Source organism: Nesoenas mayeri, assembly GCF_963082525.1.
Source record: "Nesoenas mayeri genome assembly, chromosome: 2".
Taxonomy (NCBI): Eukaryota; Metazoa; Chordata; class Aves; order Columbiformes; family Columbidae; genus Nesoenas; species Nesoenas mayeri.
In genome coordinates, this window is record NC_137543.1 from 37,080,743 (window position 1) to 37,095,856 (window position 15,114).

General features: G+C 38.6%; 1 protein-coding gene across 1 annotated transcript in view; it reads left to right on the plus strand.

The window, feature by feature from the left end:
• Positions 1 to 414: 414 nt before the first annotated feature.
• The window catches only part of ARFGEF1 (ARF guanine nucleotide exchange factor 1), a 93,692-nt gene continuing 78,992 nt past the window's right edge, over positions 415 to 15,114 (plus strand). The window contains exon 1 of the mRNA XM_080338927.1: positions 415 to 598. Within this exon, the coding sequence (XP_080195053.1) occupies positions 475 to 598 (124 nt within the window). The 5' untranslated portion in view covers positions 415 to 474. The remainder of the gene's footprint in view (positions 599 to 15,114) is intronic.

Below are 15,114 nucleotides of genomic sequence, written 5' to 3' on the forward strand. Positions count from 1 at the left end.
GTTGTTGCTGCAGCCGCTGCCACCGCCGCTACTGCCGCCGCCGCTGCTAATGGAGGCGGGCGCGGGCCGGGGACGGCTCAGGGACTGAGCGCGTCGCGGGCGCCGTCCGCGTACACACGCAGCGGGGCGGGGGGTGCCGGAGAAGGAAGGAGAAGGCTTCGTCCTCCCTCAGCCGGGGGGGTTGGCTGCTGTCGCCGCCGCCTGGGCCCATCCCAGCCTCCCCTCGCGGGGAGCCTGCGAGCGGGCGTCGGGACGCCGCGGCCCTCCCTCCCTCCCTCTCGCCCTCCCTCCCTCCCTCTCGCCCTCCCTCTCGCCCTCCGCGGGAGCCCTTCCCCCGCGCCTGCCTCGGCCCGGCCCCGTGGCCTCGCCGCCTGCCCCGGGCCCTCGCAGCCCTCCCCCGGCGGGAGCGGCCGGTGCCCCGCTCTCCCTTCCCCACCCCACCCCTCCTCCTCCTCTCCCGGCTTGATTGCGCTCATGTATGAAGGGAAGAAGACGAAAAACATGTTCCTGACCCGGGCCCTGGAGAAGATCCTGGCCGACAAGGAGGTGAAGAAGGCGCATCACTCCCAGCTGCGCAAAGCCTGCGAGGTGGCCTTAGGTGAGGCGCAGCCTGGGGTGGGAAGCGGGGGCCGGGGCGCGCTCCGGGGCCCCCTTTCCCTGTTGCCGGGTGTGCGTTCGTGCCGCGGGGCGGGAGGGGGAAGGGAGACAGGCGCTTCGGGGCTTCTCTGGGGAAAAGAAGCGGAGGGGGCTGTCCGGAGGGGAAGCGCCGGGGGAGGTGGGGCTGCAGGCTGTGCCGTGGCAGAGGTTTTGGGATGGAGTGGAGGATCTGTTGAGTTGTATGAGACTCGGGGTCGGGGCGCAGAGGGGCCGAGGCCTGTTGTCGCCTGACAGCAGAGCCCTCTGGGTTGAGGGGAGAGCTTCGCCCCCGGCCGAGAGCGGCCCCTCCGCGCACTGCCCTGGCTGACAGGGGCGGTGAGGGCGCTGCGGCGCCCGGCGGGCTCGCCTCCTCCTCGCTCGCAGGATGAATAGGCAGAGAGACGGAGGCACCGAGCTGAGCTGACCTGGAAGCAGACGGCCGGCGGGGAGGGAGCAGGTGACAGGCAGCGGTGAGGGAGGAGGGAGGGGCGGGGGTGGCGGAAAGCGAGAGACAATGACACCAGGCCCCGTCTGGAGCTGGTGGCCCTTTGGAGTCGGGACGCTGTCCTGTAGGGAGGACGTATAGAGAGGGAGAGGATGGCCCGGGGGATGTGCCAGGGAGAGCTTTATGCGTGTGGAGAAACAGCCTGTGGGGAAAGGGGCTCCCTCTGTGCGTGGTGCAGCCACAGAAGGTGCGGGAATGTTTCCCAGTTTCGGGCTGAGGAGCGGGGTCTGGTTTTAGTGCAGCTGTGTCAACACCACCTCATCTAGAAGCCTGATGGAAGTACCGGGGCTGGACAGTGCAAAACATCTGCACACATGCAATAACAGGCGGCATAAAAGGAGAACCTGGGCTTTAAAATTCTGGCGTGATAGGTACAGACAGGGTTTGAATCTCTGTGGCAAGACATTGACGTATTTACTGAGAGACTTCTGGAGAAGGGCCTGCTTTATTTAAATAATACATAAATGGATTATGTCCCTCCCATTCTTGTGTAATTGTTTCTGGGTTTGGAGATAATTATCTTGATTTTGTACAGTAATATTGTCAGTTTAAATGGATTTTTCTGAAGAGATAATATTAAACTGAAACTTGCTTGTTTTAAAAATGAATATAGGTGATTTCAAGCTGTTCTTTCGTCATTCCGTTAATTTGTCTTTTATAATACTTTTCATTTTTTCTTAAATAGAACAATTCTCTTATTGTTTTCTTTGTCTGTGAAAGGCCCTGTCAAATGGAGGGGGATAAATGGTAGTAGTTCAGCTATGTATTTCTTAATAATTGAAATAGATTGGAAAGAGTTTTTTCTTACATTTCTCATTTATCAGTGGAATTATTAATAAGAATCCTATGACTTAGGCAGATGGGATTAAGCTGGTAACCCGTTGGCCTTTCCATTGACTTTAGACTGCGTGTTCAAGTTAGAAATAAAAGAGAGAAATGTTTTCTTATTATTACACTGAATTTATACCCAGCCTGTGTGTCATCCATAGAATTAGACACTGGTATTAGTCTCGTGTTTCTGCTGTACTTTGTTTCTGTAGCTTGATCTGTCTTCAGTATCATCCAGCTCCCTCCAAGCATGACTCCATTGTGTTACACAGATTATAAGGCGAGCTCTCTAGACTGTACTGTCTGCATCTTTTATCTTGTAAACTGATTTGTGCAAGGAGACCCGCAAGCACACATCCTCATGTGTTCTGTGCTGCAGCTTCATGGAAACCTTTTCCTGTGGATCCGATCACATGGTTGGGGCTTAAATAAGAAAACGATACGGTGTGTGGGTATAAAAGCCAGTGAAGCAGGAAAAGAGAAATATAAAATTGTGTGGATTAGCTGATGTATATAGAAGGGCTTAATTAACTTGAAATATATCAGATGTGATGTTAATTACCATAAAATCTTACTGAAATAAATTTTTTTAGATTGCGGCACAATGAAATACAGTTGGCGATTGTAAATGTAGTATGGTCCATTGTCTGGTTTTGTGTGTGATAGACTCCTAATTCAAAAGTGGCAATATATAACTCTTGAATAGAGTAGTGCTCATGTCTGACTATAGAAAGCTTTTCAGAGAAATGTGAATATCCTCCTTATTTCACATGTGGGCCAACGGGGTGTTTAAGCTGAGCTGTGATTTTCATAGTAAAAGTGGAAATGGGATTTATGTATAGTGCTCTCTCCATCTAGCTCTTCTTCATCTGTTGGAGAATATTCTATAAGTGGTTGTTTCTTTGCCATTTTAGGCAAGGGGTACGTACTTCTTATTCCTGAGAAATAGCTTTATTTTAGAGAGCAACAACATTAGTTATAAAACATTAGTAAAATAGTAATTTAGAGTTAACTTCAAGTTAGAGCTAACTCTGGCAAAGTCTAAAGTTTTATTGGAATTTTAAAAAATGGTTGTTAAATGGTAGCTTTTACAAGTCATGACAGTAATTACATATCCTCAGGTCTCCATCATGTTTTCTTCAGTCTGAATATTAATTGATTAGTCTTCAGTGAAATTATCTGATGTAATACAACACTCTGCCATTAAGATCTTTTTTTTTCCAACTTCATTACTGTAGTAAAATGATGCTTACTATATAAAATATTCTGTCTAGTATTTGTTACTAATCCAGACTCTCTTTTTTTGTTTGTTTTTTCTAAGTCGAGCATTTACATTGTTTTACATTTTTACACATGACCAGCCACTATTGAAGTATTTCAGAAACAAGCAAGCAATAACCAGAAATATGGTATTTCTGTACAATAGGCAAACAAAACTCTAGTTTTTTAGACTGCAGTTAACCAGCAGTATTTTAAGAGTGTTTAAGAATATCCCTTTTATCATTTTTAATCCCTGTATATTTTCTTGCATTTCATTAAGATTATACTTAATCTATTTTTGATTTGCTAATTGTGAGGGAGAAAAAATGCAGAGCATTCCTGGTATATGTTACTGTGGCAGTCTGACCTCTGAACAGGTGTTAAGATGAGGTCACTCTAGTATGACCATTTTTCTGGGATATTCAAAGATAAAAAAACCAAAAGATGAATTAAATAATGCAGCTAGAATTACAGATATTCTTTGGTGTTTAACAAAAAAAAAGCCTGATACTCACATGCCGTATCTAATGATTCACCAGGTTGTGTCTGGATTAATACAGAATAGTTGACTCTAAGTTTAATGTATTTTTTTAAGTAATGTCCTTTTAGAAAGACATTCTTTTTATGTAAAATATGTAACATTTTTTTCTCTACTCTAGTCACCTAATGAAATACAGCTAATTTAGAACTTCATGTCATTTACTTGCATAGCAGCTACTCTTAATCTGTGTAAGGAGTGAGTTTATCTTTAAAATTGTCTACTTGCAGAGAGCACGAGGCAGCAAGCTGACAGAAGGATTAGATTTAGAGGTTCCCTTCCCAGTCAGTTCCCTGCACTGCTGTTTCTGTATCGCTTTTCAGCCATATTACAGTCTAGGAAACTTTACAGTAAACATACTGCATTATGCATAGTCCACAAAAGGTCTTGGGGGAAAAAAATATTCATCTAAATATAAAGTCTTCAATAGACTGAACAAAAACTGTCAGTGCTTTGTGTTAAAATCTAGGATTTGTCTGCCTGGAGTGGTGGTTTATAGAAGGGCCAAGCTGAGCAAATCAGAATTCCCTGCTTGAATAAAGGCTGCTTAATTCAACTGCAAGTCAGGAGTCAAGCAACACTTCTGTAAAACTCCAAACCGCAAATAATGCAAAATGATACGGATGTGTACCTGGTATGTACTTTACAAAGAAAAGTGTGCATGTGCTGCTTGGAATTCTGGAAGTACCAACTGAAGAGGTTTGAAACTTGTTTCTAAAAGGTTCTTTGGTGATCCTTGGATTGCTTAGTCTGTCATGCAAAGATCCTCCCAGATGATGTAGGTTGCGTGAAATGTGAAAGTAACAGCTCCATTCAGATTGTGCTGCCATTACATGCATACATAGGATGGTGAAGGAGCAGGGTATAATTAAGCACTGAATCTTATTTTTTCTCAAAACAGGTAATGTTTGGAGTAGAACTCACCCCAGAGATGGGAAGATTCATCTGTATTTTTGCCTGTGCATGTGTGTAAATGGCATGGGAAAGTCTCAACCTGCATGCGTTTTTCTTTCTTTTTATCCTTCCTAGTTTCATTTTCTCATTTGCTTTGCATATATAGATAATCGTGTTATATTTTTAGAATCAGCTAGGTTAACAATCAATACAGAAATGCGCGTACATGTTGCAAACGCTGGGTGCATTGAAAAAACCTTCCTAAACCTAGAGTAAACTGTTAAAAATTCATTTTGAAGACCACTATCGTGTTACTCCTCTCAAATTAATTTTACTGTACAAGTGTTGGATGAGCTAAATTTATATTTGTATTTTTGGATAATGTGGTTCTCAGTAGACTATCTTCCATCTTTCATCAAAATTAATTGTCCTTTTTTAGAAGCCAAACCCCAGAATTTTTAGTGTCTTTTCTGTGCTGAATACAAAGAGATTGGTATTGTGCCATTGTCTGTTGTCTGCATGTGCTATAGGCATTTATTTTCACAATATACAAGTCACCATTGTCTGTACAGTATTTATTTTCTGGTTTTAATTGTTCTTCTGAAACATGTATTTTAAAGTAAGTAAGCAGGATAAATGGTGATTTTTTTTTGCTATTACAAACCAAGATTTATTAAAACAGAAAAACCAAAAACAAACAAAAAAAACCAAGCTGAAGGTTGCAGCAGCATTTCCCTCCTTTTTGCTCGCTTTGCTGAACTTTGACTTTACCTAGCAGGATTTCAGTGCAGTTAAGATCTCGTCTTGTTTTGCAAAGACTGTAGAATCATTTTGGTTGGAAGAGACCCTCAGGATCATCAAGTCCAACCATGAAGATGTAAAACTTGACTTGATAACAGTAAGGTTTGGTTGGGCCTGTGAACTGCTTTCCAGGTTGCCTTCTGCATTGGAGATAAGAAGTGTCATTTATGTCAAATTTATGGGGCTAATTTAAGAGAAGTTGTGTATACTAGGAATTTTTATTGTTTAAATGTAATAAGTTATTGGCTGCGTAGAATGGCAACATTGATGAGCTTTAATATCCTTTGAGAAAGAGGGTGGTTGGCAGAGTGCATGTCTAAACACTTTTATAGAAAAGTGTGTAGTATTTAGGTTTGAAAAATGTTAATGGAGAATGGGTATCAAATATTTGCTTTTTGTCTTGATAGGAAAAAAAAACCCTTTTGTTTTTTTCAGGTGGAATTTCAACTTTATCCTGAAATATGTCCTTACTCAAAGCTTTACATATTTTGAAAGTTTTAACACTGATTTTCAGTATTTTGAAAAATCTAATCTTGAAAGACTTCAAGACATCTTTGTGACACAAGGCAGCTTTTAAATACCTTTGTTCTGCTGTGTATGCTAGAGCACTAATTGTTAGGCTGAAGCTTAAAATGAGAAGTCTTTGCCTTGTGACCAGAGTGCATTTATGTCTTATAATGAAATATCTTTACTGCTTTGTGGGTTTTTGTTCTAGTTGATCATTTTCTCTACCCTCTTCCAGTTATTGTTCCTCTCATTGTTATCTTTTTCTCTCTTCTTATCTCCAGTTAGCCATTGTTTCATTTTTTGCAGGATAACAACAGTACACATTCTTAAGCATTTTCTTCATATACAATTGAAAATAAATTGTCTTGGCCATTGATGTCAGATGTACATTCCAGACTTTCTCTGGAGTCTTTCAGAGAATAATAGATATTGAGCTAGCATGTTGGTAATATGTTGATAAATATGCTAAGTTTAGTTGTCAGGGAGGATTATCACATGGGTGTTTACAGAGAAGGAAGCATCAGCCAGTGGTGGTGTAGTCATTCTCTTTGCCCTGTTCTTGGCGAAACTCCTAGCTGAAATCATGGACTCACAAAGCCTTCTTTGGTGGCATCTACCTGTCAGTTTTGGGCTTTTTGTTGGTGTGGATATTTTTATCAAGTTGCTGATTAGTTACTACTTCAAAGCAAACAGAGGCTGCCAGGAGCCTGGGAAGCAAGACCAGCAAACTTGCATGTGCCTCTCATTCAGTTCTGTGACAGGCAGCGGTAGCTCAGTGACTCAAATAAGCAGGGGGAAGGGAGTTTCATGTTTTCTGCATCAAGCCAGAGAGCTTTCTTGTGTGATGTGTAAATTGGGGGTTTGACAGGAGAAAATACTTTTTGCAAAGGAAAGACAGCTACGGCCAGTGGAGCATCAGAGGCTGAAGTGACTTGGGAAACAACTCTGCAGATATGGAGGGAGATACCAAGGAAATAGAACTGAGTAAGAAGCTTGATAGTTTGTATCTGTTAGAGAAGGCAGAACTGTAGTGTGCATGTCTGAAAGCCAAAAGTATTGTGATTTAACTGTGCTAGTCAGATTGATACAGACCAGGAAATATTCTGTGTGTAGTTTGCAGTGATCACTGTGTCCTTTTGATGAGTAACTAGTAGAAGAAACTATAGGTTACTGTTAGGCAAACCAAACCTTTAAGAAAAATCACACACTTACAAAAAGCCTCCAAACCACTAGGGAAAACATAAAATACTTCTGTGGAATTTTACAGAAAGATAATATTGTACAAGGGCAATTGAACAAATGGTAGCTGGTGTGTTTAGTTTCTGTGAAAAACACCTAGTGTCAGAATTTAAGAAAAACCTACCTGTCCAAAAAAAAAAACCCAACCAACACCCAGGATATATATTATATAGATATCGTAATGGAATGTAGGGAAGTGTTAAATAAAAAGATCTGTTTTAAGGGAAAAGGTAGATGATACTTGTTATATGGTACTTCCCATTTTGAGTATAAATGTAAAAGCTGCTAAAAATAGGCCTGACAAGTCCTAAGAGTTTGAAATACCTGGCAGTACTCCCTTATTGATTTCTAATCAATCTTAGGACACTGAGAAAATTCCAAACAACTGGAAGACGTCAGCTACTGTACCAACATTGTTACAAGGATGAATGGGATGACATAGTGTATTGACTAAATGTTGATCCCAGGCAAGGTAGTGGAGTAGCTGATACATGATGTGAGTGAGAACAGAAGTGCCAGTCAGCAAGGATTTGAGAAAGATATATTTATTTATTAAAGCAAGCCCTCTACCAGTTTCAGGTTTTGGGATAGATTGTAAGGCATTTTCCCAACATTTTAGTCTTTTGTAACTCCTGTGTTCTTCAGTTCTTAATTTTACACAATTGGAAGCAAAAACTGCCAAACAGGTAGGAAAGGCTTGATAAAATTTCATTTGAACCGATGAATATTGAGGTTTTTTTTCCCCCCCGTTTTTCATGTTTCTTCTTTCTACTGTATCCATGGTCTTAGCTTTTGTATATTCTTGGTGTTGCAGATTTTGCTTGGCTTTCCTTGAGGGTTTCTGGGTTTGATTTTGTTTGGTGATTTTCTTTAACTTGAAGTTTTACAGCTTACTTTTCAGTGTGGACATATGAGTATTATGGACAATGAGATTTAAGTTGGGAAGCAGGAGCTTCTAAAAGAACTTGAAGTCTTGAGGAATATGAGGTCTTAATATGATGCTGAAGTCAATAGCAGCTTTGAAGCTTGGGTAGGGAATGTGGAGGTTATACTAACTGTGTAACTGATGCAACATTCAGAGTAATGTTATCCCTGTTTTCAGCAGTGTGTAGGTTTTATTATCAGTGAGGTATGCTTGAAGAACCATATGAATTAGAGAATGAAAAATAGAGCACGAGAATCCGTATTAAGTCTGTTGTTTTTGTTTAGACGCAGCTACAAAAACAGTGGGTTGGTTTTATTCTCTGATGTTGCAAATCTTTGTATCATTCATTCTCTTCCAAAACTGTGTTATAATACAAGCAGAAGTTGTTTCAAATATGTCTTATATCTGACTGTGCTTTTCAGGAGTTTGTGAAAGGCAGTTACACTGGATGCTTTTTCTTAAAGTGCAAAAAGGATGATTCTATTTTGGAAATTCCTTTCTCTTAAATAAAAAAGTCACATTTGATTTTATGGGAATTGTAAGTGAAACTGTGCTTGCACTTTATTTAAAACATTATACCAAGAATCTTGTGTACATAGTGTGTTGTGGAAGTGCTGTTTATGTGTGCGTGAAATTCAAAAATGAGAAAGAGCTTTCATTTTAAGAGGAATTTCAGTTCTGCCTTGATCACTTGTCCTTTTTTTTGTTTTGTTTTTTGTTTTTTTTTCCCTTTCCCTCTTCAGGAAGTTTTTGAGATTCATCATTCCTGAAGTGAGTGAGTGATCATTGCTGCATTCTGATGGTGTTTATTCTCTGAAGGGGCTACGTGTAGCTTTTCTTTAAGCTGCGATCAAATGTAGTTATGCTCGTGAAGGATTCCAAAGCAGTAATGCATTTGGTTGTGATGTTTGATTTGATACCCAAAATATCTGTTGTTTTAGTCTTTTTTTTTTTCCCTCCTATTGTTATTGTTTGTTTTTTTTACCTTGAACAAAGAACAATTTTTCAGTAGCATCTCAGCATTTCTATTTTAAATTAAAAAGACTAACCCAAGCCTGAAAAGCAGATTTACACTTGACCAATGTCGTGGATGGTAGCTCCTGTCTAATTTGATAAACTCACACGGCTGCCTGTTTTCACCAGCTCACATTCTGGTTTTTGCAGGTATGTTGTTCTTGTTCTGTTGTAGTATTATTTAATTTTTCTGCTAAACAGGTTTCGTTCTAATTGCATTATTTAACCAGTGTTTTTGTCATGCTAGGTTGTTTTTTTGTTCTTTTTATTTTAGAGTTGTATATACACTGACAGCTTAACTAAATTTTATCAAAACCAGGAGAGTCTTTTAGTAAGACATCCAGAGCATGATTGCTGGTTGCCTTTTTTATTATTGTGGATTTTGGTTCGGAATGTTTTATTAACTTCTGTTTTTTCCCTCTTAAAATTTCTGGTACTCTATGTATCTTGTATGCTAATGTGGTATGAGATTACATGGTTATTGATGTTATGCTATTTAATACTTGTTTTTGTTCAAATGGGTAATGTCTGCTGCCCAGTGCTCTTCAATCTTTTAAATTTAATTTATTTCTCGTGTCAGGAAAATAATTAAGGTATTTTTAAGATAATTGAGAATACCCTTAAGATACGTGGGTTTATTCACACCCTCTTTTGTGTCTGCTCATAAACACGGAGGGATATAAGTTTAAAAAAGATGATCCATTAATAATACAAATTCTGCACTCTCTCTCTGTAGCGCTTGCTGTTCTAGTAATCTTAACAGGTCTTGTAATGTTATTCCTTCTTTTCACTTAGAAATAAAAGTATAGTTAGGTTTGTAAATATTTAATGTCAAGAGATGTTAGTCAGTGCCGGATACAGGTGTGTTTTATGGCTTTCTGTTTTTAATTGACTTAAATGTGGGACTCTTGAGTGTCAATTTGCGTTGCATTTGGTTGTCAGGAATGTTTGATGACCAACGTACTTCAGCATTGCAATGTGCAGCTTTGCAGTTTGAGAGAAACTCAGGGGAAGATATTTTTAGACTTTCAAATTGAGATTGAAATGTTGGAGTTTGTTAAAGGTGTTAAATACTATTTTATTATACAGGACTCATCTGTCCACTTGAGTAGTATGAGGTACACTTACAAAGCTTCCAATATGTAAATTAAATATAAGTAGCATGGCACTGGTTTTTTTAATATATATATATATATATATATATATATATGTAATTTTTTTTCCTGGCATCCTATCATACTTTGATTTTAAAACTGTGCTACTAATTAACATAGATAGATGCTCTTTCAAATGCAGATATTTTGTGCAAAGGTGTGGTTCTGTTGCATGAAAAACTAATGCCCTGTGCATGCCTGGCAAGCAACCTTGCAGGTTGTAGTGGTGTGGTGGTGTGTATAAAGCTCTGCATGGTGGTATTGCATGGACTGCAGCACAGGGTTTTTTTCTGCAACTCGGGAAAGCCGGAAAATGCGGAGTCTTAGCTCAGCTTGCTTCATTTGGCTAATGGACTGTGATGTCTGCAAGAATGCTGTTCTGGATCTTGTGCAGTGGATGAGAAAGTGGATAGGAATAAATTAACCTCTGTTTTCGTTATCCTGAAATGGAAATAGAGCTTTATAACTGCAGTAAGTAAAATTGCTAGAATAGGACAGCTGCATTTGCATAAAAGTTTGAAAGCTGGATAAAGACTGCCTAAGTGCCTGAGAAGTATGATTAAAATTTTCATCACCTGCAGTGAAATGAGACACTTGGATGTTTTCTCTTTGTGATTTAAGACATGACACTTTATTTTCTGTGATTATGTGTGCATAATTATGCATATAAATAGATCTCAAATGCTTAGAAATTTTGCTATAACGAGAAATAGTTTTCTCCTTTGAAATTGTCTAACACTGTGGGGAAAATCAACTGATGGTTAGCGATGTTTGGAAGAGCCTTAGTTATGTCTTAGATGCAGAAAGAAAGAGAAGCGGGGATGAGTTTGGCCTCCATCCCTAAATCTTACATTGTATGCTTAAGCTCAAGACAAAATTCTGCGTTCAAATTATTAACATTGCCTTATACATTGAAGGTAAACCAGCACTTGGGCCATTCTTTCCTGGTCGCCTCCTTTTCACATGAAAGCAGAAGCTGCCGTGTGTCTGCTTTGTTGCGCTCCAGGCCTTTCAATGATGAACTTGAGGCAGGTGACATGGCACTAAGACTTTTCTTACCTCCGTCCTTTGGGTGATTAGTTCATTTACACTTCGGTGTAGGAGTTCACTTTAATAACATTCCCACCCTCCCCTCCAAATCAAAAATCTCCCTTTCCCATGCCCACAACTGCTCTCAGTAACTCAGAGGGTGGGCTGGGTCAGGGTGAAACACCCTCACAAGGAGAGGAACATTTTTAAATGTCTGTTTTAAGGAACAATAAAGTTTAATTTTGAGGACCTTTTAAAGCAAAGTTAGAGACTCTTCTGCTATTTATTGCCAATATCTTTAAAATGTAAGGGAAATGTGCAACTTCATAGGTTTATTTTTGTATACAGCTTGTACCTGTGGCAGTACATAACACTAACTCTTAACTTACATAAAAGATTTCTGACTCTGACCTCTGTAGTGGTAGATATGGCCAATTTTATATACAAATGACTTAAATAAAATAAATTATGATTTTAAAAAGCCTTGAATAGCACAGATAAGGTGTATTAGATGTAATCAAATAGATTCCTGATGGGCACTAGATGGTGGTGGAAGATGGAAGAGTTATACACTTGCTTCTGAAATATGAAGAAACTTACAGTATTTTAATAACAGTTAGAAAGACCAAGTATCTTTTTGTAACAGAGGTGGTTGTGAAAGTTCTTTGACTGTTGCAGTTTATAACAAAGTTTATTTAATCACAAACAAAAAATGTCCTAAAATGGTCTTAACGAACAAATAGGAGGGGCACAGTTTTAGTGCAGTACAAAGTGTGATTACTGTTGAATAAAAATTGTGTATATGCGTATCTATATAAACCATTTGTGCAGTCAGTGCAAGTAAACTTTTTCATAATAGTTTATTATGAACTTGTGGATCCAGTAAATACTGAACTGAATACCTTAATTATCTTGTTCTCTGCAGCTTTGGTAAGCAATGGTAAAAGAAGCACTTCCTTAAAACACAGGGTGCAGCAAAGGTGGAGTTAACAATATTGTGTAGTGGTGACCTTTCTAAGTAGTCTTTTGCTGATGAGTATCTGAGAAAAGAAAGAGTAGTTGTTTTATGAGTGGTTGTCTTAATTTAAGCAATCTGAACTTTCAAAAATATTTCTTTTGGATGTAAATAAAAGATAGAAGATGGAAAAGAGTTTTCGTTGTATTAGTAACCTAATGCATGTGTGCTGTACTAAAGGCAGCCACACTGGAGCTTTCAGAGTACTGTGATGCTCATATTCTTTCTTCTGGTGTTCATTCACACATCTTAGTCTGAGCTGCTTCCTGTATCAGAATCTAATGAAGAAATCAGGACTTTAATAACAGTGTGATCACCTTGAAAACTTCATTTGCAAGATCTTATGTCAGGACTTCTGATTTAAAGTTTGAGCTTTCTATTCCAAATATAAATTATAGTTTGAGTGAAAATTACAAAGCTGATATGGTTGTAACCTTTTGGGGAGGGCATAGCACATATAAAAATAAGCCCATACATTTTTGTTATCCAGTATTTTTTTTTCCTCTGTCAAATGTGGCTCGATGAATTTTATAGACAATCATTAAATTGTAGTCTCCTGGCTATCTGGCTATCTCCTGGTTTGTATCTGGAAAAGATTATTATTTCTGTGATTCAGAGCTATGGCAAGAGGGAAGTGGCATAATCCTTTTCTAATGAGAAGGTTACTAGTAGTATAATTCATATATAAACTTACATGTGACCTTTGAAGTTCTGGTGCTTGAAATGGGTAAGAGTCTTGCAGTGTCATGTGTTTTGCTTCTTGTTTTTTCATCCCTACTTGCAAATTGCTTTTGAAGTTACTGTAGTGAGTGGGCTATTTAATGGGAATATGTGTGGGGTTTTTGCCATTTCTCAAGGTATCATGAACTCATAAGGATCTTGTATTTAAGTCTGAAATAAAGCTTAGTATTTTTAACTTCTAAATTGCCTTTTAAACTGCCCATTTTCAAAAGGACAAAAAAATAATTGCAGTCAGATATCTACAGCAAAAATGGAGGTTAAAAATAAAACATAGATTTTCCCGTATTACAAAGGGATCTTTTAATTTGATTCCAGTTGTTCTTGGAACTTCATACTGTGTAAGGGCTTGTTGTCCTCAGCTGCATCCAGTCTTTGACAATTCACGGGACCGATTGCTTAACAAAAAGGTATATGAAACCTTCTAGACATCAACAATTATGAAGCAAATGATTGCCTCTGCCATCAGGATGATAATGAAAAATCATGAAGTTCCCTTTTTGCAGGAAGTGGGAGGGGTTACCACAAACATTGTTTGATCAGTTTTAACTCTGGATTGTGTTTAAGGAAGGAAAAAAAAAAAGATTCTAGCAGTCAAAGTAGCCACCTACTTTGAGATAAATATGCTCACACGCCTGGCTTAGAATAAGCACCATTAAATGCCAGGATTTATTTTATTCTATGAGTCTGTTCTGTATGTGTATGACACCTATTTAATATGCTGTATGCTTGTGTTCATGGAGGGAATATTAGAGGTGTAGCTTTTTCTTATCTTAAATAAACTGTGAAATTTGAATTACATCAATCTATGTAATAATAGTTTGTCACAATTGGTTATGCTTTAAAAAGTATGGTATATGGATGCATCATAATTGCTATGCATGTGTTCTTACTCCTGAAAAAAAACTTCTAAGAAAAAATAAGAAAGTTTGAAGGGTCACGTTACATGACAAATTATTACTGAAGAGGTGGGCTGTGCAAAAAGTGGATGTGTAGCTTTCGTTCATACAACCAAATGGTATGGAAGCAAGACTGAGAAATACAGTGATGGTCTTTTTCTGTGGCAGCAGCCTGTCCTTGCCAGGATGAATATAAAACATTAGTAAAACATTTATTTCAGTCTTCAGTTGTCACCAACCAAGCGAATGAGCAAGTAGAACATAGTAGAAAATAACAGGGTCTCAATAAATAGTTTCATCAGTAGGTAACTATGTCAAAAACAAATGGATCCTTGCTTATATATGAACGCCGGAAGTCTTTACACGTGGTCAGCTGAAGTATCAGTGGTTTTAAAATGAGAATGCTGTTTTAACAAGCCAGGAATGAGGAGGGATAATGTGCGGAAAAGTCTTAATTCCACAGCATTAATTAGGTAGGTATGGATGTTTAATTTGCTGTGCTTTCCAGAAAGCTTAGTCATGTTAGGTAAATAAATCAACTGCATTGACAGCTAACATGCAATTAAGATGTACTGAGCAGCTCTTGAGTCCTTCTCAAGCACTACCCAGGAGTTGGTTTAAGATGTAGCAATTGAAGAGCTGGTCTGTAATAGTGAGTGTTCTCATTATTCCATGCTCAAACATATGCTCAAATTCAGCTTCATAGTAGTCATGAAAAAGACTCATTAAAGCACATTTTTTTTTCAAAAAGAGTAATACAGGATTGAGGACACTTTGAAGGGAGCAAAATTCTTAGACCTAATGTGGTGATTCTTTGTCACATGTCTTATCAGTTAGAGTAAGTGTTTACCAGCTATCGATAAAACCTTATGAAAACCCTGTGATAAAGTTGATATGAACAAATAGCAAAGAAGAGAACACACCCATATCTGTATGGCTTGTAGATGATAATGGTATCACAGAAGCATTAGGGGAATATAAAAGTGTTAAAGGAGACCAAAAAACCCATTATTTGCCTTGTTATTTATGGACGCTGAGGAAATTTCCTATAGTAGAACTACAAGGAATGAGTCAGGAAAAAAAAAATTCTGATTTGAAGTTTAAACCAGAGTCCATATTAACTCATAAGAAT